At 34.3% G+C, this 24,935-nt stretch overlaps 2 protein-coding genes across 2 annotated transcripts; both read left to right on the top strand.

The window, feature by feature from the left end:
- The first annotated feature begins 1,296 nt into the window (after positions 1–1,296).
- Positions 1,297–3,050, top strand: LOC107896401 (UDP-glycosyltransferase 73C6). Its single transcript, XM_016821562.2, has one exon. It carries the CDS (start codon positions 1,446–1,448, stop codon positions 2,910–2,912), a length of 1,467 nt encoding a protein of 488 aa, XP_016677051.2. The 5' UTR covers positions 1,297–1,445; the 3' UTR covers positions 2,913–3,050.
- Positions 3,051–16,439: 13,389 nt separating this feature from the next.
- Positions 16,440–18,059, top strand: LOC107896400 (UDP-glycosyltransferase 73C6). The gene has a single exon (XM_016821561.2). The coding sequence runs from the start codon at positions 16,510–16,512 to the stop codon at positions 17,974–17,976; it is 1,467 nt and encodes a 488-aa protein (XP_016677050.2). The 5' UTR covers positions 16,440–16,509; the 3' UTR covers positions 17,977–18,059.
- The last annotated feature ends 6,876 nt before the right edge of the window (positions 18,060–24,935 follow it).

Here is a 24,935-nt window from a genome sequence, read left to right as displayed (position 1 = left end):
AATTATAAATTCGAGTTTTTTCAAATTTTAAATTTTTTTTATTTTAGACTCGAACTGAATCGATCTTGTACTCGAATTCTTACAGACTCGGGATTTATCTCACATTTTAACTTCATTATCTCATCGAAGAATAAAAGAAAATTATTTTGAAGAAATGGAACCAAAATACATTGAAGAATATAAAAAAACCAAAAAGAGATAAGATTTGGTGTATCGGCCCATCGTCAAATTATAACAAAGGGAAACCATATATGGGTAAGCGAGGAAACAACGTAGCTTCAGTTGATGTAACCCAGTGCTCGCAGTGGCTCGATTTATTGCCTAAAAATTCACGCGTGTACGCTTGCCATGGAACACTAAGTTGTGTTGAACCTATACAACTTATTGAATTGGCCATGGGTTAGAATCATCAAAGAGGCCATTCATATGGGTCATAAGACAAGGATATAAATAAGATGAGTTGAACAAATTGAGGCTATGGGTAAGAAAATGGATGGAGGAGAAGGAGAAAAGAGAAATGGAGCATGGGGTGTTCGCATTTGAAAACAATGGAGCATCTTATATTAATGTCAGGAGATTAATCGAAGTTATAGAACAGATCAGTGGGAGAAAAGCAACTGGCTATTTGCTGCATTGAAAACAACTATATATCTTATAAAAGGTCAAAGATTTATGGCTTGAATTTATCTTTAGTGTCGACACCAATGGCATTAAAATGTTGCCATATTTCCAAAGCTTTTTCTGTCTTGGACCTCAAGGATCCGCAATGTAGACACTCAAAGAGTCATAATTCAAGGTTGAATACCCAATCTCTTTATTATTAAGATTTTGGGTCTAGTCCTAATGTCACGTTGGGTGACTAAAAGTTGTAAAATTTTTGGATTAAAATTTTATGAGGATAATTTGCACTATAATTTATAATTTTTTTTGCCAAGTAAGAATAAAATTTTATTAATAAAGAATTTTAAGCAAATTAGAGAGCTCAAGAACCAAAACATAAAACATATGTCAAACCAAAGCAAATTACTAAGAAGTCCCTCAATTCCTTAGACATGGTCAACCTAATACAACTACTATATAATATTGTTATATTTCTTTACAAGATACCTCTTGCCTGTCTAATTACATTTGGATGTTGTCACAACATAAAGCAGTGTTAAATCAATCGGAAATTGAATATTAAGCATTTCTCTCTCTTTCCTTCAAAGATACCAACCAAAACCAAAATTGACCAAGATGACATAAGTCATGATTTCCAACATCAGTTCATGTTCTACATGCCCATGTATATCCTTACATAATACTAGACCCACTACAGCATGTATAAATAACCCACTTTATCAAACTAATGAAAACAACCATAAAAAAAACACCATATTCCAATTCGTTTGAGATTTTTCATTCATTGTTACTGGTTCGTCATAGCTTAAACACTGAGAATTTCGATGGCCTTAAACTCATTTTCTCAACCTCATTTTGTGTTGATACCATTTATGTGCCAGGGACACCTTATTCCCATGGTAGATATAGCCAGGTTATTGGCAGAGCGTGGTGTGATCGTTACCGTAATCACCACACCTAAGAACGCTGCCCGCTTCAGCAGTTCAATCAATGGCGCCATCAAGTCTGGTCTAGCTATTCGTGTCAAACAGCTCGGGTTTCCTGCTGCAGAGGTTGGTTTACCCGAGGGATGCGAAACAATAGATAATCTTCCGTCGATGGAGCTCATGAGCCGCTTCTTCGCCGCAGTGAGCTTGCTGCAACAACCAGTGGAGAGGATGTTGGAGGAGCTAAAACCCCGACCAAGCTGCATCATATATGACAGAAATTTCACATGGATAATTACATTGGCTTCCAAGTATCAGATTCCGAAGATCTGGTTTGATGGAAAGAATTGCTTCTCTCTTTTGTGTTACCATAATATAATCACATCTAGGGTCCATGAATGTGTCCCCCAAGGGGAGACCTTTCCGGTGCCTGGACTGTCTGATAGAATCGAACTCACACCAGCACAGATACCTGGATTTCTACCTACCATGAAAGAACATGCTGAAAAGGCAATGGAGGCCGAAGGGGGAGCAGATGGGGTGATTATAAACAGTTTTCAAGAGTTGGAAACTGAATATTGTGAATCACTTGGAAAGGTTAAGAAACAAAAGGTGTGGTGTATTGGTCCCGTGTCACTAAGCAACAAAAACGATTTCGACAAAGCTCGAAGAGGAAACGAGGATTCAATAACCGATGAAGACAAATGCTTGAAATGGCTTGATTCATGGCCACCAAGCTCCGTAATCTATGTTTGTTTCGGGAGCCTCAATCGACTAATACCAACACAGTTGATTGAACTCGGTTTATCCTTGGAAGCATCAAAAAGGCCATTCATTTGGGTTATTAGAGGAGGGTATAAGAAGGAAGAAATGGAGAAATGGCTAAAAGAAGATGGATTCGAGGATCGAATCAAAGGACGAGGACTCTTGATAAGGGGCTGGGCGCCACAAGTTTTGATCTTATCCCACCCATCGATCGGAGGATTCTTGACACACTGTGGGTGGAACTCGACACTCGAAGGGATCTGCGCCAGCGTGCCAATGATAACCTGGCCTTTATTCGCCGAACAATTCATGAACCAGAAGCTACTTATACAAATACTGAAAGTTGGCGTAAGTATAGGTGTTGAAGTTGCAGTGCAAATGGGAGAGGAAGAAAAATTTGGGGCAATGGTGAAGAAGGGAGATATTATGAAAGCAATGGAGAGTTTAATGAATAGAGGAGATGAAGGAGAAGATAGAAGGAAAAGGGCAAAAAAGCTTGCGAAAATGGCGAGGGTAGCAGTTGAAGCAGGAGGGTCATCTTATCTTAACATTACGCTACTAATTGAATATATCATGCAACAAGCCACCAGTCAAAATTAAATGCTTTCATGTAAATCTTTGATCATTGTAAATGTAATTCAGTCGACACTCTAGCTTCCAATATTCCTCAATAATTATTACATGAAATATTTGTTTAAGGGTTGGTATTAATAAATGTATACTAGGATTATACCTGCAACATGCGCAGGTCAATATTAAAATATTTAATATAATTTTATTTTATATTTATTTAATTTTATGTTTTAGTGTTATATTTATATTTTTTGTATTTGTATTAATAATATGTTTTGTTCAACGAATTAACAATATGTTGATTAATTTTTTTAATTAGTGCTAATAGTTTTTCATAAGATATAATTTAAATATCTATTATAATTTAATTGTATAAAAATAAATTTCTTTCAAAAAGAATAAATAAAATAAATAAATTTATTAATATTACAATAATATATATATATAAACTAAAATTTATAAGCCATATTAAGGAGATGCTCATTATTTCCTAAAGATTTAATATAAGAATTGATCCATTATTTTTTAAAAGCAATGTAATTTTTATCACCCATATTAATGATATATTCATAATTATTATTTCATATATAAATATTGAATCCAAAGAGAATCATAGTTGTACTAAAAAATTGAATATATAGAGAATTAATCCTTGCAATTAAGAATAACATTTAAAATGTAATTAATTGAATTAAATATAAAATTAAAAATTGTAAATTAAAAAATAATGAGAATTTCGATTAAAGATGTTTATAAGTCTAATCAAATCATATCTCGACTTAAGTATGATATCATCACTTTTATATTTTCTTAAACTTAACATGGTCTAAATATTAACATGGTCTAAATATGTGTCTCAAATTTAGTCCATATTTATTGATATTTATAAATGCCGAACCAAATCTCAGTGTTTATCCATGTTAGTTTCTTACTTTTTTCCAAAATATGTTACTTTTAATTAATATTTAACTGTTCTATATATTTTTATTAAAATTTTAAATATGGAAGGAATATATTATGAAAATTATAAATGGTTTGAAATGTGCTTGTAAAGGTGAGTAAAACTCAATTCGATTCGATTTGAAAAAATTTTAAATTTTGAGTTAATGAAATTGAGTTATTTGATTCAGTTCAACTTGACTTGAATTTCATTTCACTTGACTCGATTTGAAAAAATTTCAAATCAATTTAGGATGATAAAATAGGACTCGTCAACTCGATTAACTTGATTTCTTTTCACTTGATCAAACGCTCATCCCGGTGCTCGTGCTTTAATGTTGGACTGTAAGTCAAAGCTATTTTTTTAAGGCTTAATATAACATTTGGTATCAGAACTTGACATTTTTTTGTTAATTTGGTACCTAAACTTTTTTTTGGCCCAATTTAGTACCTAAACTTGACACTTTTTCCTAATTTGGTACCTAAACTTTTTTGGGCCCAATTTGGTACCTAAACTTGACACTTTTTCCTAATTTGGTATCTAAACTTTTTTGGGCAGAATTTGGTACCTAAACTTGACCTTTTTTTCCTAATTTGATATCTAAGCTTTTTTTTAGGTTCAATTTTGTAACACCCCAAATTTCGTATGTTTGATTTTTTAAATTTTATAATAATTAAGTATCTATATCAGTGGTTAAGTGCCTTAATTATGTGTTTGAGGTTGTGGATTCATGTTGCACTTCTTTGGAAATTCAATTATTTTGTTTTTAGCCTTATCCTTAAGTGTTTGACTTATATTATATTTTCGGTCAACTCATGTTAGAATGAGCCTATTGGTTTAAATGGTAAGGTGTTAACTTGCCCTGAAATTTTGTGTTTGAATCCTCGCGTGGGCGAATGGTGGTAATTTTTTCTTCTGGGTGTGTATGCCATGGTGTAGTAGAGGTTTGGTGGAATTGAAATTTTGTGCTAGTTGGATGAAGATTAGTGGGTCGAATTTTGTGGGATTTGGTTGGTAGTGAGGATAGTGGGGGTTGAGAGTATTATCTTGAAATTTATTTTATTTTTATTTTTTAAATTTGTTTCCAAAATTCCCTCTTTTCTCCACATTTTGTTTCTCTACAAATTTCCCTCAGACATTATTTTTTTTAGTCCCTTCCTCTTTTTACTTTCTTCAATTCTGACAGCTTTTTGCTTGATTGGACTGCTGTGGCTTGGATTCTTTTGGTTCTTCTTAAGGTCTGGTAAGTAGGGTTTATGTGGGTTCGTTTGGTTTAGGGGTAACTTTAAGGTTCGTTGTGGAATCGGTTTTATTATCATTTTTGTTGATTGTATTATTGGGCTTGTGAACAGTGGAGAATTGTGAGGATTGGAACTCCCCCTTGTGGATCAATGGTGTTAGGAATTGTTTTGGAAGTTTGGGTAAGTGTTTGAACGCTTGGGTTTTCGAGTTTCGACTTAGTAGAGTATTAATGTTCATTGTGACTAAGTGGATGATTTTGGTTTACTTGAGGAATCGTGGCTAATTTGAGTGTTAATTGTCGATTTTAGGTACGAGAGGTCTCGTAGTTGCTTCCCTATCAGAATCGAATCAGGTGTGCTACGAGAAACCCAGAAAATAGCAAACAACAAAAGTCGAAATTGGACACTATCGACGCCACACTGTCATGTGTGACATGTAGTCTAGGCTATTTGGGGCCGTGTGGACCACATGGGTGTGTTGGCCGTGTGCCAGGCCGTGTGGGCCACACGGGTAAGCCATTTTGGGACGTGTAGGCTACACAGACGTGTGGACCCAAATTTTAAAATTTTCCTTAGGACCGTACACGTCATCTCGATCAACTGTGGGCTTTCTGTGGGGTCGGTATGTGAATATATATGCTATAAAACATGAAATCTGTCAATTTGTTAGTATAAAACTTGATGAAATTACATGTATAACACGTATGATTTGTTATGTTTAAAGCATGTTCTATGTCTGTTATAAGAACATGTCTGAGATGTAAGTTCTGGCATCTGTTATTTCTGTTTGTATCTGATTATAAGGTGGGACATATATTATGTGAAGGAAGTGTTTTGTGTAAGGTATTATACCGGCAACACTGTTGTGATTATTTTGAAAAGTGTCGTAAAGACACTAAGCGATGCGTAGGAATGAGTGGGTGTTTTATATCCCACATGGTGTGTTGAAATGGTTGAAGTTGGTGTGTAGATGATGGGGGTAGGATTATACATATCTACATCTGTACTATTCTTATATGATTCTGATTCTATATAAGATGTTTATCTGCATCTGTTTTACCATGTAATTAATTCTGAAACTCTATTTTCTTACGAGTTACACACTGAGTTATAAAAACTCATTTTCTATTTGTCTAATAATTTCAAGTAACCCTCAAACTTAGGCGGGTCGGTACGACGGGAGCTCGGTTACGTTTATCCTTCCGTAAACTAATTTTACTTAAATTAAACCTATTTAAAATTCTGGTTTAAGAGTTTTGTAAATTTTGGACTCTTTTGAATTTTGGGATTTATTTCTAATTTGGACTTTATTTTGGGATTTCTAGCATGACGTTTGATAAAACGACTTTATGAAAAATGACTGTTTTTTGCAATCAACTGTTTTCGAGAAAACAAACTTGATTTTCCAAAATACAACGTTTTAGGAAATTTTGCTGCAAAATATTCTGTTCATTTAAAAGATATAAACAAACAAAAATTTTAATTAAATAAGTATGAAAACACGTTTTCCAAATAAAACGGGCATTTTGAGTAACAAAGGTTCACACTATTTTTTTAATAAACAAAAGCAAGGTTTCAATCCATTTTATGTAATCACTCCAGATTCGGCCATAACTTCTAAGCCAGGTTTGGGGTGTTACATTTAGTGGTATCAGAGTTAGGTTACAAAACTCGGGCTGTGAAAATTTTGGGTTCAAAATTGTATTTATGAAGAACTATTTTTCCGAGTAAAGTTTATTTTTCTGAGAAGTAAGTTTGTAGAATGCCGAGTCTCCAACGCCAATCCTGTAAGTACTTCTAACTTAGAAATACTTTAGTTTAGAAAATTCTGATAAGTTAACTAGACATTGAAACATCTCTGAGACTCTTGAAATTTCTTCTAATCTTATTTGAAGCATAAATACTTGCTAATAAATATTGAAACTGATGCAAAAATTTTGTAATGTAGAAAATTTATGAACCCGATGAGTACTCATGGAACACGTGGATGCGGTACCCGTGGGCACGGTGGACGCCATAAAGGGACTCGAGCTAAGTCATCCTCGATAGGTATTATGTCTAATCTGGATACGAGTGAAACACTGGCTACACCAACTGCTAAGATCGGGTCTCAAAGTCGCTTCGCTGGGGACAACGCATTGTCCCATGACCTGCTTAGAGTGTTGGAGAGGGTCGTTGGATCTCATTTGGGTTTTAGGAGCCGGAGGTCGAAAAATGAACGAATTTGTTCTAATAGAAGTAAGTTATTTAGAGGTGTCACTAGAGTCACCTCGACTGTGGCCGAATATTGGTTGGAGGCCACTAGGAGGATCATGAATGATATTGACTGCACCCTTTAGTAGAAATTGAAGGGTATAGTATCTCTGTTTTGCGATGAGGCATATTAGTGGTGGTTAACAGTTGAAGAGGGTACTCAGCCAGATCAGATTACTTGGGATCAGTTTAAGAGCGCTATAACGACCCAATAGTTAGGGCTGTCGGAAAGCATTTTTCTAGGACTTCATACCCGTAAACCGGAACCATAAATATTTTTATTAAATATTTACAAAGCCAGGTTAGTAGCTAATTAATTTTTGGATTTTGTGAAATTGAAGTTATTAAGGTACAAGGACTAAATCGCGTAAAGGTTAAAAGTTGAATTATAAATTGAAATAAATTAAAGGGACTAAATAAGCAAATATACCTTTGTTCTCTTTAAAGTGGATGGTAATGGGCTAAAAACAATTAATATCATGTTATATATATATATATATATTATATAATATAATTATAAATTTACTTTAATATATATGTTATATAATAATAATTAAGACTACAACTATTAAATGCAAACATTAAAGAAAGAAAAGAAAGAAAGACAATGAGAAGAAGCTCACGGCACTAGGGGTTTTGAAGTTTAAATCTAAATTGGTTAGTGCAATTTAGTCCCTATACTTATAATTTTTACGTTTTTAAAATTTCGGCACTTAGAGCTACCCAACCCATGTTGTAATTTTTAGTATTGTTCAAGTTTTTAGATTAATTATTAGGGATTAAATAGATAGATTTTTAAATTAGAAATGGAAAAGGACTAAATTGTGGAATTAATTGTTGATTTTGAGTAATAGGGACTAAATTATGAAAAATTTGAAATTAAGGGTTCAAATTGGAAAAGAGGAAGCTAAATGTGGTCTAGAGTGAAATTAGCATAAAAATATGAAGTTAAATATGAAGGTTAGAATTTGTCTTGATTTAGGGACTAAGTTAAAGAATAAGCAAAATATAGTGTGAAAATTGAAATTTAATGTGAAATTGAAATGTGTAATATTAATGTCAGTTAATTGTTTTATTTCGTTGCTAAAGTCGTACCAAAATCCTTGAGTAAAAAGGGGAAGGATAAAATCAACTTCAAATAGCTCGAAATTCACGGTTTGTATTTCTATAATCCAAATTAAATAGTACATTATTGCACATATAATTGTTTGCATATGGTAAGCATTGAGGTGAGTACTTTGGTACTTTAGGATTGAATTAAATTCATAATTGAAATGAAATGGATTGATTTTATATATTATGAAATATATTGATTATGAATATATGTATATTGAGAAAAATGTGATTATTATCAAATCAAATATATGCTTATATGTGACGATATACATTCATGAAATTGAGACACTGGTTGTATTGAAAAGTGAAATGAAACCCTATTAATAGTATCGAGTTGAGTTGGATATAAATGACATGTCATAAGATAGGAAGAGTTTAGAGATTTCTTCGAAATCAAGTCAATGAGGCACTGGGTGCCAATTTGCTTCGATTTAATTGATGATACACTGGGTCTCAATTTATATAGCGTTAGGCACAATTACTACTTTGGATTTATTAGGCACAGTTATTACTTTGGATTTATCCAATGAGGCATTGGGTGCCAAACTGGTGTGTTGGTTGGATTCGTATATTCGTCTGAGTTCAAGTCGTGTTAATGGGGAAATTAAATAATAAGTTTATGTGATTGATATTGAAATGGCAAATATTAGAAATAAATATGAAATGAGAAAATATTAAAATGGAAAAGATGAGAAAAGAAATATCAAATGATGAAATGAGATGTGAAACTTGAAATGAATTCAAGTAGTGATCAAAGAGATGAATCGTGCCATTGTATGAGTTGATATATTCAAATGTTATATGAAATGCCATTGATATGTATATATATATTTGAATATGTGAAATCTTAGTAGATGTGAATAAGGAATGAGCAAAAATTATATTATTGAATTAAAACTTTTGAACATAGCTTAGTCTTTACATGTTGCTTGTTAAATGCTTATATCAAGTTTTATTATTCATATTATAAAAATACCACTGAGCTGTACTCAACGTACGGTTTTATTTTTCGTGCATAGACTAGGCATTGTTTGATTTACCGTCGACTCAGCGTCAAATCACAAATCCCAAGCTCAAGTGTGGTGATATTTCATTTTGTAATGACGTGTACCTAGGGAGTCTTTTTTGATATTGTTTATAAGGTGTCCTTATATTAGTTGCTAGTGAAATGATGGTTAAATGTGTATATGGTTGTGGTTGAGGCTATATTGGTATGTTAGCCTAGTTTATATTTTGGTATGTGATAGTTTAAAGTTTGATAGCTTAGCATAATGCTTGGTATGTACTTAGCTTCAAATTTGCACCTTTAGACGTTGAAAGTTAGTTCATTATGGTAAATATGATATGAATGGAAGTCTTGAATGTTTGATGTATTTGAACATATAAAATATGGTACCAATGAGGGTACATTGGTTAGGCACCTAATATGATTGTTTTGACATTTTTAAGTATATTTATCGTATTTTGAATAGGTTAAATGATTTTTTTGAGTTGCTTAATGCTCAAGCAAGTAAGAAATGATAAACTTGTTGTTTAAGGTACACTTTTGGTTCACACGGCCAAACACCCGCGTGTCGTCTGCTGAGTTTTAAGGGTGCAAGCCATTTAGCACACGGTTGATAGATGGGTGTATGGGGCTATTTCGAGAGTTACATGGCCTGGCACACTGGCGTGTGACACGACCGTGTGACCCTACTCAGTGAGTTACACGGCAGAGGCACGACCTGGGACATTGCCCTGTGTCTCTAGTTTGAATGTTACACGAGCAATGACACGGACTAGGACATAGTCATGTGTCTCTATTTCGATTGTTACACAACCTGAGACATGAGCGTGTGTCTCAGCCATGTGAGCCAGGCCTGAGGCACACGGCCTGGCCATACGACTGTGTGACCCCTGTATCAAAATTTTTGTAATTATTTCCTAAACTTCCAAAATTGTTTCAAATTAGTCCCTATCTATTTTCAAACTATTTTTAGGGTCTCATAGACTTAAAATAGGGGTTGTAAGAGAAAACTTTACTCTGAATTGGAATGGATTAGTAAACCTATATTAGTGCATTCTACTAACATCATCGAAGATTAAGAAAGTAAATAGTTAAAGTATTGACCTATACTCTGATGCTAATAATTGGAATAGTCTTGTGTGCAAACAACTTCTAGCACTAAAAGGGGATAAACAATGATAAGAGTGTAGACAGTGGAAGACTAAGTTTAGCAATGTATAAATAGTGATAAGAGTGTAGACAATGGAAGACCAAGTTTAGCATTGCATAGCATGGTTAGTTATTTAATTGTTTAAGGTTCTAGTATGAATGTATTAGATTGTCATGACCTGCCCCTGTATATTATAATGTTATTGTTTAGTTTACATGTTGGTTATGATTGATTAAGTGTATGATTCATTAGTAATGCCTGTGACCTTAATCCGACGACGGAGAGGGGTTAGGGGTGTTACAAGCGCCTCCCAGAGTAAATATGTGGGGGCGAGTTATGTGGATGCTCACAGACACGAGTTTATGAACCTTACCCAGGGGAATAGAACTGTGGCTGAGTATGGGGCTGAATTTCTAAGACTGAGTCACTATGCTGCTAGACGTCATGAGGACAGAGACGTTGTAACACCCTCACGCCCGAGACCGTCGCCAGAGTCGAGCACGAGGCATTACTAAACTTATTTGAGCACTTAAACAAATTCGGACAAGTTGTCCAACTGCATCACAGTTACTTAAAAATTCATATCTCGAATTCAAAAACTCGAAATCCAATTCCGTAAATTTATCCTTAAACTAGACTCATATATCTATCTACTAATTTTTTTCTAGAATTTTTGGTTGGGCCAATTAGTACAGTTGATTAGTTAAATTCTCCCTTGTATTAGGGTTCGACTGCTCTGACCTCTGTGTATTACAAATCATATATCTCCCTGTACAGAGTTTCAATAACTATGCCGTTTGTTTCTCCTGAAACTAGACTCAATAAGGATTCTAATAATATAAAATAAACCACCTAATTATTTTGGTACAATTTATGGTGAATTTCTAAAGTCAGAACAGGGGATCCAAAAATCACTCTGGCCCTGTTTCACAAAAATTGAAATATCTCATAAAATATAATTCATATACCTGTTTTGTTCAATCCATATGAAAATAGATTCATTAATATTAAATTTCATAACTTACTCATCATTTAATTCCATTTCTACCATTTTTGGATTTTTCAAATTTAAATCACTGCTGCTGTCAGATTCTGTTTTATGGCAGATTTCGCTTTACTAAGGATTTTCATGGACTAAATAGCATTTTAAACATACATAACATCAAATATGACTTAGATTGGCCATTCCAATGGCTAATCATTTACAAACCCTTTCGTTCCAAACCATAGCCATATCATAAGATCATTTACACAAAGTGAGTATTTTGCCATACATGCCACATTCAAACACACAAGCCATTTTACCAATTTAGGCCTTCGGATAGTGTGAACGAGTCTTCGACCTATCCCAATTCTCAAGCCGCTTGTTAAAACTACAATGAACGAAAAGGAGGGAGTAAGCATAAATGCTTAGTAAGTTCATATGCAAATAACAAGTAACATAACCATACAATTATACCAAATAACTTTAGCATGGTATCACCAAAACATATATCACATTTTTAAACATCATTCATCATCTTACCACCTTATCGTTGTTGTATCTATTTTCAACCCGAGGGTTAAGTACATACCTGTCCAAAGTGTCCATTTCATAACACTTACCAAAACGTCACTTGCATCTTAAGTATTCTTCCATTTCACTAGAAATTTTACCCGTTGAACACATCGGAATATAATTCGGATACATGGATAATTTGCACATAAGTGCCACATTTGTAGCCAAGCTACTCTGTACCCGCCCATAAGTGAACCCGGACTCAACTCAACGAGCTCGGGCGTTCGCATCCATAAGTGAACTCGGACTCAACTCAACGAGTTCGATGCCTAGTTACATCTCACGAACTCGGACTCAACTCAACGAGTTCGGACATTCCACATCCAAAGTGAACTCGGACTCAACTCAACGAGTTCGGATGCTCAACCATTCTAGTAACATGTCACTTGTATCCTAATCTATTCCAAAGGTTCAAACGGGATTTTCCTCGAACACATCTCCTTGCCATCTTCCGTAATATATCAAACCAAACTCGGTTGCACTTTATATTTAACAAATAATACACTTAATTTGCATTTTATTCGAAAATAACCACAACGCATATATTTCATGATAAAAATCAGCATATCATATATTTAACATCAATAACTTAAAAATAACAATTATGCTACCTTATTTACGCATGAACTTACCTCGGTACAAAATTTTTAACAATCGAGCCTATTCCTCGTAAACTTTGTTTTTCCCTCGATCACGACTTGAATCTCGTTTCTCTGATCTATAATACCAAATTAATCTTATTTAATACATACATTCATTAAAACAGTCCTTAATACGAACTTTGGCAAAATTACCATTTTGCCCCTAGGCTCGGGAATTAAACTTCATCCCTTATTATTATGTTTTATGACATGCTGATCATTTTTCCCTTCTATGGAACATCAAATTCTCATTCTAACATGTATTTATGACTACTAAATATTTTTTACCGATTAAGCCTTTTTGCTCGTTTTCACTCAAAACCGAGTAGCACAAGTTGTCTAACAAAATTTAAAACCTCATATTCTGTCATAAAACACCAAAATACACAAATTTCACCTATGGGTATTTTCCCAAATATGAACCATAGGTTGAATTATTGTTAACATAAGCTAAATCGAGCTACCGGGATTTCAAAAACATAAAAATTATTAAAAACGGGGCTTGAAATCACTTACTATGAAGTTTGAAAGTTGAAGAAACCCCAGCTATGGAGGAGAGCAAAAATCGGCAGAACAATATGGAGAAGATGATCATTTTGGGCTATTTTTCCTATTTTTATTTCATTTAATATCCAAATGACCAAAATGCCCTTACTACTAACTTTCCAAAAATTCCTTCCATGTCCTAATTTTGTCCATGAACTTAAAATTGGTCAAATTACCATTTAAGACCTCCTAATTAATATTTCAAAGAAATTTCATACTAAAAACTTCTAGAATGCAAGTTTTGCAACTTATTCGATTTAGTCCCTAATCTCAACTTAAGCACTTTATGCATAGAATTTCATCACGAAATTTTCACACAATCATGCAATCATATCATAAACCTCAAAATAATTTTAAAATAATTATTTTTATCTTGGATTTGTGGTCACAAAACCACTATTCCAATTAGGCCTTAATTCGGGATATTACAGACGTCGCTAATGTGATTATCTGTACGTTCTTTATTATATGATGTCTCTTATTTTGCATTGATAGACGTAAGGTCAACACATTCCTCTGTAGCTAGCTCTGTTTCTATAAACTTGGGGATTTTGGTTGAAAGCACCTCGGGAGAGATTATTATACTTAGTCGTTGGGTCAATCCATTCAGGCTAATAGACTATATAGGAATGTACCGTTAGAGATGCAAGGGATTGTATTTCTGACTAGTTTGATGGAGCTATCGTTTGGGGAATTCGATCTAATGTTGGGGATGGATTGGCTCGTGGAGTATCGAGTCAGTTTGGATTGTGCTACTAATAGGGTAGTTTTGAGATTAGAGAATGATGTGAAGGTGGTTATGATCGGCAAGCGTCAGGAGTGCTTATCCAATATGGTCTCCGCTCTTGTGGTCAAAAAACTAGTTCAAAAAGGGTGTGAAGCCAACTTGGCTTTTGTGAGTGATTTGGCTTTTGTGGGTTCGTCTGTTGGGAACATCTGAATGGTTAAAGAATTTTTGGATTTTTTCCCGAGGAATTACCAGGTTTGCTTCCGGATTGGAAAGTCGAGTTTGGTATTGAGCTTCTTCTGAGTATAGCTCTGGTGTCCATCGCTCCTTACCGTATGGCACTGAAAGAACTTATAGAGTTAAAAGTTCATCTTCACGAACTCATTGATCGAAGGTTCATCCGTCCTAGTGTGTCTCCGTGGGGGGCACCAGTGTTATTTGTAAATAGAATGGATGGTACCGTGAGAATGTGTATTGACTACCGGCAGTTGAATAAGCTAACGGTGAATAACAAGTACCCACTTTCGAGGATCGATGACCTATTCGATCAGTTTTGTAAGGCTTCTGTGTTTTCCAAGATAGATCTCCATTCTGGGTACCATCAGCTTAAGGTTAAGGAGGTTGATGTCTATAAAAATACTTTTAGGACTCGTTATGGGCACTACGAGTTCCTAGTCATGCCCTTTGATTTGACGAATGCTCTGGCTGCATTCATGGATCTTTTGAATCGGGTTTTTCAGCCGTACTTGGATCAGTTTGTCGTGGTCTTCATGAAAACATTTTGGTATACTCTTAAACCAAAGATGATCATGATGAGAATCTTAGAGTAGTTCTTTAGATACTTTGAGAGAAATAGCTCTACGCTAAGTTGATCGAGTGCGAATTCTAGTTGAGGGAGGTGACTTTTCTAGGGCATGTGGTTTCTGCGGAGGGGATTCGAGTTGATAGGAATATCGAGGTTGTGCTTGAGTGGAAACAGCCTAGGAATGTTTCCGAGATTCGCAGTTTTCTTTGGCTTGAGGGTTATTATCAGAGGTTTGTCAAGGGGTTCTCTTTAATTGCAGATATTCTAACTAAGTTGTTGCGTAAGAATGCACCTTTTTTCTGGACTGATGAGCAACAACTGAGTTTTGAGAAGCTCAAATCTGTTTTGACTTAGGCTTCTGTTCTGATACAGCCTGAATCTGGTATGGAGTTCATGGCATATAGGAAAGTGAAAAGAGACAAGATTTGGTGTATCGGCCCATCGACAAATTATAAGGGAAACCAGGTATGGGAAAGAGAGGAAACAACATAGCTTCAGTTGATGTAACCTAGTGCTTGCAGTGGCTCAATTTATTGCCTGAAAACTCAGGCGTGTATGCTTGCCATGTAACACTAAGTTGTGTTGAACCTATACAACTTATTGAATTCGCCATTGGGTTAGAGTCATCAAAAGGGCCATTCATGGGTCATAAGACAATGATATAAGTCAGATGAGTTGAACAAATTATGGAGGCTATGGGTAAGGAAATGGATGGAGGAGAAGAAGGAGAAGAGAGCAGTGGAGCATATTATATTAATGTCAAGAGATTAATCGAAGATATTGAACAGATCAGTGGGAGAAAAGCAACTGGCTATTTCTGCATTGAAAACAATTATATATCTTATAAAAAGTCAAAGATTTATGGCTTGAATTTGTCTTTAGAGGCGACACCAATGGCACTGAATGTTGCCATATTTCCAAAGTTTTTTCTGTCTTGGACCTCAAGGATCTGAAATCAACACTTAAAAGGTCATAATTCAAGGTTGAATACTCAATCTCTTGTTATTAAGATTTAGGGTCTAGTCCTAATCTACACTTTGGAGACTAATTTTCTTCTATGAAAAATTGTAAAATTTTGGATTAAAATTTTATGAGGGTAATTTGCACTATAGTTTATATTTTCTTTTCCAAGTCAGAATAAAATTTTATTAATAAAGAATTTTAAACAAATTAGAGAGCTCAAGAACCAAAACATAAAACATATGTCAAACCAAAGCAGATTACTAAGAAGTCCCTCAATTTCTTAGACATGGTCAACCTAATACAACTACTATATAATATTGTTATATTTCTTTACAAGATACCTCTTGCCTGTCTAATTACATTTGGATGTTGTCACAACATAAAGCAGTGTTAAATCAGGCTGAAATTGAATATTAAGCATTTCTCTCTCTTTCCTTCAAAGATACCAACCAAAACCAAAATTGACCAAGATGACATAAGTCATGATTTCCAACATCAGTTCATGTTCTACATGCCCATGTATATCCTTACATAATACTAGACCCAGTACAGCATGTATAAATAACCCACTTTATCAAACTAATGAAAACAACCATAAAAAAACACCATATTCCAATTCGTTTGAGATTTTCCATTCATTGTTACTGGTTCGTCATAGCTTAAACACTGAGAATTTCGATGGCCTTAAACTCATTTTCTCAACCTCATTTTGTGTTGATACCATTTATGTGCCAGGGACACCTTATTCCCATGGTAGATATAGCCAGGTTATTGGCAGAGCGTGGTGTGATCGTTACCGTAATCACCACACCTAAGAACGCTGCTCGCTTCAGCAGTTCAATCAATGGCGCCATCAAGTCTGGTCTAGCTATTCGTGTCAAACAGCTCAGGTTTCCTGCTGCAGAGGTTGGTTTACCAGAGGGATGCGAAACAATAGATAATCTTCCGTCGATGGAGCTCATGAGCCGCTTCTTCGCCGCAGTGAGCTTGCTGCAACAACCAGTGGAGAGGATGTTGGAGGAGCTAAAACCCCGACCAAGCTGCATCATATATGACAGAAATTTCACATGGATAGTTACATTGGCTTCCAAGTATCAGATTCCGAAGATCTGGTTTGATGGAAAGAATTGCTTCTCTCTTTTGTGTTACCATAATATAATCACATCTAGGGTCCATGAATGTGTCCCCCAAGGGGAGACCTTTACGGTGCCTGGACTGTCTGATAGAATCAAACTCACACCAGCACAGGTACCTGGATTTCTACCTACCATGAAAGAACATGCTGAAAAGGCAATGGAGGCCGAAGGGGGAGCAGATGGGGTGATTATAAACAGTTTTCAAGAGTTGGAAACTGAATATTGTGAATCACTTGGAAAGGTTAAGAAACAAAAGGTGTGGTGTATTGGTCCCGTGTCACTAAGCAACAAAAACGATTTCGACAAAGCTCTAAGAGGAAACGAGGATTCAATAACCGATGAAGACAGATGCTTGAAATGGCTTGATTCATGGCCACCAAGCTCCGTAATCTATGTTTGTTTTGGGAGCCTCAATCGACTAATACCAACACAGTTGATTGAACTCGGTTTATCCTTGGAAGCATCAAAAAGGCCATTCATTTGGGTTATTAGAGGTGGGTATAAGAAGGAAGAAATGGAGAAATGGCTAAAAGAAGATGGATTCGAGGATCGAATCAAAGGACGAGGACTCTTGATAAGGGGCTGGGCGCCACAAGTTTTGATCTTATCCCACCCATCGATCGGAGGATTCTTGACACACTGTGGGTGGAACTCGACACTCGAAGGGATCTGCGCCGGCGTGCCAATGATAACCTGGCCTTTATTCGCCGAACAATTCATGAACCAGAAGCTACTTATACAAATACTGAAAGTTGGAGTAAGTATAGATGTTGAAGTTGCAATGCAAATGGGAGAAGAAGAAAAATTTGGGGCAATGGTGAAGAAGGGAGATATTATGAAAGCAATGGAGAGTTTAATGAATGGAAGAGATGAAGGAGAAGATAGAAGGAAAAGGGCAAAAAAGCTTGCGAAAATGGCGAGGGTAGCAGTTGAAGCAGGAGGGTCATCTTATCTTAACATTACGCTACTAATTGAATATATCATGCAACAAACCACCAGTCAGAATTAAATGCTTTCATGTAAATCTTTGATCATTGTACATGTAATTCAGTCGACACTCTAGCTTCCAATATTCCTCAATAATTATTACATGAAATATTTTTTAAGGGTTGGTATTAATAAATGTATACTAGGATTATACCTGCAACATGCGCAGGTCAATATTAAAATATTTAATATAATTTTATTTTATATTTGTTTAATTTTATGTTTTAGTGTTATATTTATATTTTTTGTATTTGTATTAATAATATGTTTTGTTCAACGAATTAACAATATGTTGATTAATTTTTTTAATTAGTGCTAATAGTTTTTCATAAGATATAATTTAAATGTCTATTATAATTTAATTGTATAAAAATAAATTTCTTTCAAAAAGAATAAATAAAATAAATAAATTTATTAATATTACAATAATATATATACACTAAAATTTATAAACCATATTAATGAGATGCTCATTATTTCCTAAAGATTTAATATAAGAATTGATCCATTATTTTTTAAAAGCAATGTAATTTTTATCACCCATATTAATGATATATTCATAATTATTATTTCATATATAAATATTGAATCCAAAGAGAATCATAGTTGTACTAAAAAAATTGAATATATAGAGAATTAATCCTTGCAATTAAGAATAACATTTAAAATGTAATTAATTGAATTAAATATAAAATTAAAAATTGTAAATTAAAAAAATAATGAGAATCTCGATTAAAGATGTTTATAAGTCTAATCAAATCATATCTCGACTTAAGTATGATATCATCACTTTTATATTTTCTTAAACTTAACATGGTCTAAATATGTGTCTCAAATTTAGTCCATATTTATTGATATTTATAAATGCCGAACCAAATCTCACTGTCTATCCATGTTAGTTTCTTACTTTTTCCCAAATATGTTACTTTTAATTAATATTTAACTGTTCTATATATTTTTATTAAAATTTTAAATATGGAAGGAATATATTATGAAAATTATAAATGGTTTGAAATGTGCTTGTAAAGGTGAGTAAAACTCAATTCGATTCGATTTGAAAAAATTTTAAATTTTGAGTTAATGAAATTGAGTTATTTGATTCATTTCAACTTGACTTGAATTTCATTTCACTTGACTCGATTTGAAAAATTTCAAATCAATTTAGGATGATAAAATAGGACTCGTCAACTCGATTAACTTGATTTCTTTTTCACTTGATCAAACGCTCATCCCGGTGCTCGTGCTTTAATGTTGGACTGTAAGTCAAAGCTATTTTTTTAAGGCTTAATATAACATTTGGTATCTGAACTTGACATTTTTTTCTTAATTCGGTACCTAAACTTTTTTTTGGCCCAATTTAGTACCTAAACTTGACACTTTTTCCTAATTTGGTACCTAAACTTTTTTGGGCCCAATTTGGTACCTAAACTTGACACTTTTTCCTAATTTGGTATCTAAACTTTTTTGGGCGGAATTTGGTACCTAAACTTGACCTTTTTTCCTAATTTGATATCTAAGCTTTTTTTTAGGTTCAATTTTGTAACACCCCAAATTTCGTATGTTTGATTTTTTAAATTTTATAATAATTAAGTATCTATATCAGTGGTTAAGTGCCTTAATTATGTGTTTGAGGTTGTGGATTCAAGTTGCACTTCTTTGGAAATTCAATTTTTTTATTTTTTTTGCCTTATCCTTAAGTGTTTGACTTATATTATATTTTCGGTCAACTCATGTTAGAATGAGCCTATTGGTTTAAATGGTAAGGTGTTAACTTGCCCTGAGATTTTGTGTTTGAATCCTCGCGAGGGCGAATGGTGGTAATTTTTTCTTCTCGGTGTGTATGCCATGGTGTAGTAGAGGTTTGGTGGAATTGAAATTTTGTGCTAGTTGGATGAAGATTAGTGGGTCGAATTTTGTGGGATTTGGTTGGTAGTGAGGATAGTGGGGGTTGAGAGTATTATCTTGAAATTTATTTTCTTTTTATATTTTAAATTTGCTTCCAAAATTCCCTCTTTTCCCCACATTTTGTTTCTCTACAAATTTCCCTCAGACGTTATTTTTTTTAGTCCCTTCCTCTTTTTACTTTCTTCAATTTGACATCTTTTTGCTTGATTGGACCGCTGTGGCTTGGATTCTTTTGGTTCTTCTTAAGGTCTGGTAAGTAGGGTTTATGTGGGTTCGTTTGGTTTAGGGGTAACTTTAAGGTTCGTTGTGGAATCGATTTTATTATCATTTTTGTTGATTATATTATTGGGCATGTGAACAGTGGAGAATTGTGAGGATTGGAACTCCCCCTTGTGGATCAGTGGTGTTAGGAATTGTTTTGGAAGTTTGGGTAAGTGTTTGAACGCTTGGGTTTTCGAGTTTCGACTTAGTAGAGTATTAATGTTCATTGTGACTAAGTGGATGATTTTGGTTTACTTGAGGAATCGTGGCTGATTTGAGTGTTAATTGTCGATTTTAGGTACGAGAGGTCTCGTAGTTACTTTCCTGTCAAAATTGAATCAGGTGTGTTACGAGAAACCCAGAAAATAGTAAACAACAAAAGTCGAAATTGGACACTATCGACGCCACACTGTCATGTGTGACATGTAGTCTAGGCTATTTGTGGTCGTGTGGACCACATGGCTGTGTTGGCCGTGTGCCAGGCCGTGTGCCAGGCCGTGTGGGCCACACGGGTAAGCCATTTTGGGACGTGTAGGCTACACAGACGTGTGGACCCAAATTTTAAAATTTTCCTTAAGACCGTACACGTCATCTCGATCAACTGTGGGCTTTTCGTGGGTCGGTATGTGAATATATATGCTATAAAACATGAAATCTATCAATTTGTTAGTATAAAACTTGATGAAATTACATGTATAACACGTATGATTTGTTATGTTTAAAGCATGTTCTATGTCTGTTATAAGAACATGTCTGAGATGTAAGTTCTGGCATCTGTTATTTCTGTTTGTATCTGATTATAAGGTGGGACATATATTATGTGAAGGAAGTGTTTTGTGTAAGGTATTATACTGGCAACACTGTTGTGATTATTTTGAAAAGTGTCGTAAAGACACTAAGCGATGCGTAAGGATGAGTGGGTGTTTTATATCCCTCATGGTGTGTTGAGATGGTTAAAGTTGGTGTGTAGATGATGGTGGTAGGAGTATACATATCTACATCTGTACTATTCTTATATGATTCTGATTCTATATAAGATGTTTATCTGCATCTGTTTTACCATGTAATTAATTCTGAAACTCTATTTTCTTACGAGTTACACACTGAGTTATAAAAACTCATTTTCTAATTGTCTAATAATTTCAAGTAACCCTCAAACTTAGGCGGGTCGGTACGACGGGAGCTCGGTTACGTTTATCCTTCTGTAAACTAATTTTACTTAAATTAAACCTATTTAAAATTCTGGTTTAAGAGTTTTGTAAATTTTGGACTCTTTGGAATTTTGGGATTTATTTCTAATTTGGACTTTATTTTGGGATTTCTAGCATGACGTTTGATAAAACGACTTTATGAAAAATGACTGTTTTTCTGCAATCAACTGTTTTCGAGAAAACAAACTTGATTTTCCAAAATACAACGTTTTAAGAAATTTTGCTGCAAAATATTCTGTTTATTTAAAAGATATAAACAAACAACAATTTTAATTAAATAAGTATGAAAACACGTTTTCCAAATAAAACGGGCATTTTGAGTAACAAAGGTTCACACTATTTTTTTAATAAACAAAAGCAAGGTTTCAATCCATTTTATGTAATCACTCCAAATTCGGCCATAACATCTAAGCCAGGTTTGGGGTGTTACATTTAGTGGTATCAGAGTTAGGTTACAAAACTCGGGCTGTGAAAATTTTGGGTTCAAAATTGTATTTATAAAGAACTATTTTTCCGAGTAAAGTTTATTTTTCTGAAAAGTAAGTTTGTAGAATGCCGAGTCTCCAGCGCCAATCCTGTAAGTACTTCTAACTTAGAAATACTTTAGTTTTGAAAATTCTGATAAGTTAACTAGACATTGAAACATCTCTGAGACTCTTGAAATTTCTTCTAATCTTATTTGAAGCATAAACACTTGCTAATAAATATTGAAACTAATGCAAAAAATTTATTAATGTAGAAAATTTATGAACCCGATGAGTACTCATGGAACACGTGGATGCGGTACCCGTGGGCACGGTGGACGCCATAAAGGGACTCGAGCTAAGTCATCCTCGATAGGTATTATGTCTAATTTGGATACGAGTGAAACACTGGCTACACCAACTGCTAAGATCGGGTCTCAAAGTCGCTTCGCTGGGGACAACGCATTGTCCCAAGACCTGCTTAGAGTGTTGGAGAGGGTCGTTGGATCTCATTTGGGTTTTAGGAGCCGCAGGTCGAAAAATGAACGAATCTGTTCTAATAGCAGTAAGTTATTTAGAGGTGTCACTAGAGTCACCTCGACTGTGGCCGAATATTGGTTGGAGGCCACTAGGAGGATCATGAATGATATTGACTGCACCCTTTAGTAGAAATTGAAGGGTATATTATCTCTGTTTTGCGATGAGGCATATTAGTGGTGGTTAACAGTTGAAGAGGGTACTCAGCCAGATCAGATTACTTGGGATCAGTTTAAGAGCGCTGTAACGACCCGATAGTTAGGGCTGTCGGAAAGAATTTTTCTAAGACTTCGTACCCGTAAACCGGAACCATAAATATTTTTATTAAATATTTACAAAGCTAGCTTAGTAGCTAATTAATTTTTGGATTTTGTGAAATTGAAGTTATTAAGGTACAAGGACTAAATCACGTAAAGGTTAAAAGTTGAATTATAAATTGAAATAAATTAAAGGGACTAAATAAGCAAATATACTTTTCTTCTCTTTAAAGTGGATGGTAATGGGCTAAAAACAATTAATATCATGTTATATATATTATATAATATGATTATAAATTTACTTTAATATATATGTTATATAATAATAATTAAGACTACAACTATTAAATGCAAACATTAAAGAAAGAAAAGAAAGAAAGAAAATGAGAAGAAGCTCACGGCACTAGGGGTTTTGAAGTTTAAATCTAAATTGGTTAGTGCAATTTAGTCCCTATACTTATAATTTTGACGTTTTTAAAATTTCGGCACTTAGATCATGGCATATAGGAAAGTGAAAGGAGACAAGATTTGGTGTATCGGCACTTTATATTTAACAAATAATACACTTAATTCGCATTTTATTCGAAAATAACCACAAAGCATATATTTCATGATAAAAATCAGCATATCATATATTTAACATCAATAACTTAAAAATAACAATTATGCTACCTTATTTACGCATGAACTTACATCGGTACAAAATTTTTAACAATCGAGCCTATTCCTCGTAAACTTTGTTTTTCCCTCGATCACGACTTGAATCTCGTTTATCTTGATCTATAATACCAAATTAATCTTATTTAATACATACATTCATTAAAACAGTCCTTAATACGAACTTTGGCAAAATTACCATTTTGCCCCTAGGCTCGGGAATTAAACTTCATCCCTTATTATTATGTTTTATGACATGCTGATCATTTTTCCCTTCTATGGCAACATCAAATTCTCATTCTAACATGTATTTATGACTACTAAATATTTTTTACCGATTAAGCCTTTTTGCTCGTTTTCACTCAAAACAGAGTAGCACAAGTTGTCTAACAAAATTTAAAACCTCATATTCTGTCATAAAACACCAAAATACACAAATTTCACCTATGGGTATTTTCCCAAATATGAACCATAGGTTCAATTATTGTTAACTTAAGCTAAATCGAGCTACCGGGATTTCAAAAACATAAAAATTATTAAAAACGGGGCTTGAAATCACTTACTATGAAGTTTGAAAGTTGAAGAAACCCCAGCTATGGAGGAGAGCAAAAATCGGCAGAACAATATGGAGAAGATGATCATTTTGGGCTATTTTTCCTATTTTTATTTCATTTAATATCCAAATGACCAAAATGCCCTTACTACTAAACTTTCCAAAAATTCCTTCCATGTCCTAAGTTTGTCCATGAACTTAAAATTGGTCAAATTACCATTTATGGCCTCCTAATTAATATTTCAAAGCAAATTTCATACTAAAAACTTCTAGAATGCATGTTTTGCAACTTATTCGATTTAGTCCCTAATCTCAACTTAAGCACTTTATGCATAGAATTTCAACACGAAATTTTCACACAATCATGCAATCATATCATAAACCTCAAAATAATTTTAAAATAATTATTTTTATCTTGGATTTGTGGTCACGAAACCACTATTCCGATTAGGCCTTAATTCGGGATATTATAGACGTCGCTAATGTGATTATCTGTACGTTCTTTATTATATGATGTCTCTTATTTTGCATTGATAGACGTAAGGTCAACACATTCCTATGTAGCTAGCTCTGTTTCTATAAACTTGGGGATTTTGGTTGAAAGCACCTCGGGAGAGATTATTATACTTAGTCCGTTGGGTCAATCCATTCAGGCTAATAGACTATATAGGAATGTACCGTTAGAGATGCAAGGGATTGTATTTCTGACTAGTCTGATGGAGCTATCGTTTGGGGAATTCGATCTAATGTTGCGGATGGATTGGCTCGTGGAGTATCGAGTCAGTTTGGATTGTGCTACTAATAGGGTAGTTTTGAGATCAGAGAATGATGTGAAGGTGGTTATGATCGGCAAGCGTCAGGAGTGCTTATCCAATATGGTCTCCGCTCTTGTGGTCGAAAAACTAGTTCAAAAAGGGTGTGAAGCCAACTTGGTTTTTGTGAGTGATTTGGCTTTTGTGGGTTCGTTTGTTGGGAACATCTGAATGGTTAAAGAATTTTTGGATTTTTTCCCGAGGAATTACAAGGTTTGCTTCCAGATTGGAAATTCGAGTTTGGTATTGAGCTTTTTCTGAGTATAGCTCTGGTGTCCATCGCTCCTTACCGTATGGCACTGAAAGAACTTATAGAGTTAAAAG

Source organism: Gossypium hirsutum, chromosome A10 (assembly GCF_007990345.1).
Source record: "Gossypium hirsutum isolate 1008001.06 chromosome A10, Gossypium_hirsutum_v2.1, whole genome shotgun sequence".
NCBI classification, from domain to species: Eukaryota; Viridiplantae; Streptophyta; class Magnoliopsida; order Malvales; family Malvaceae; genus Gossypium; species Gossypium hirsutum.
This window is presented reverse-complemented; position numbering and strand designations above follow the sequence as displayed.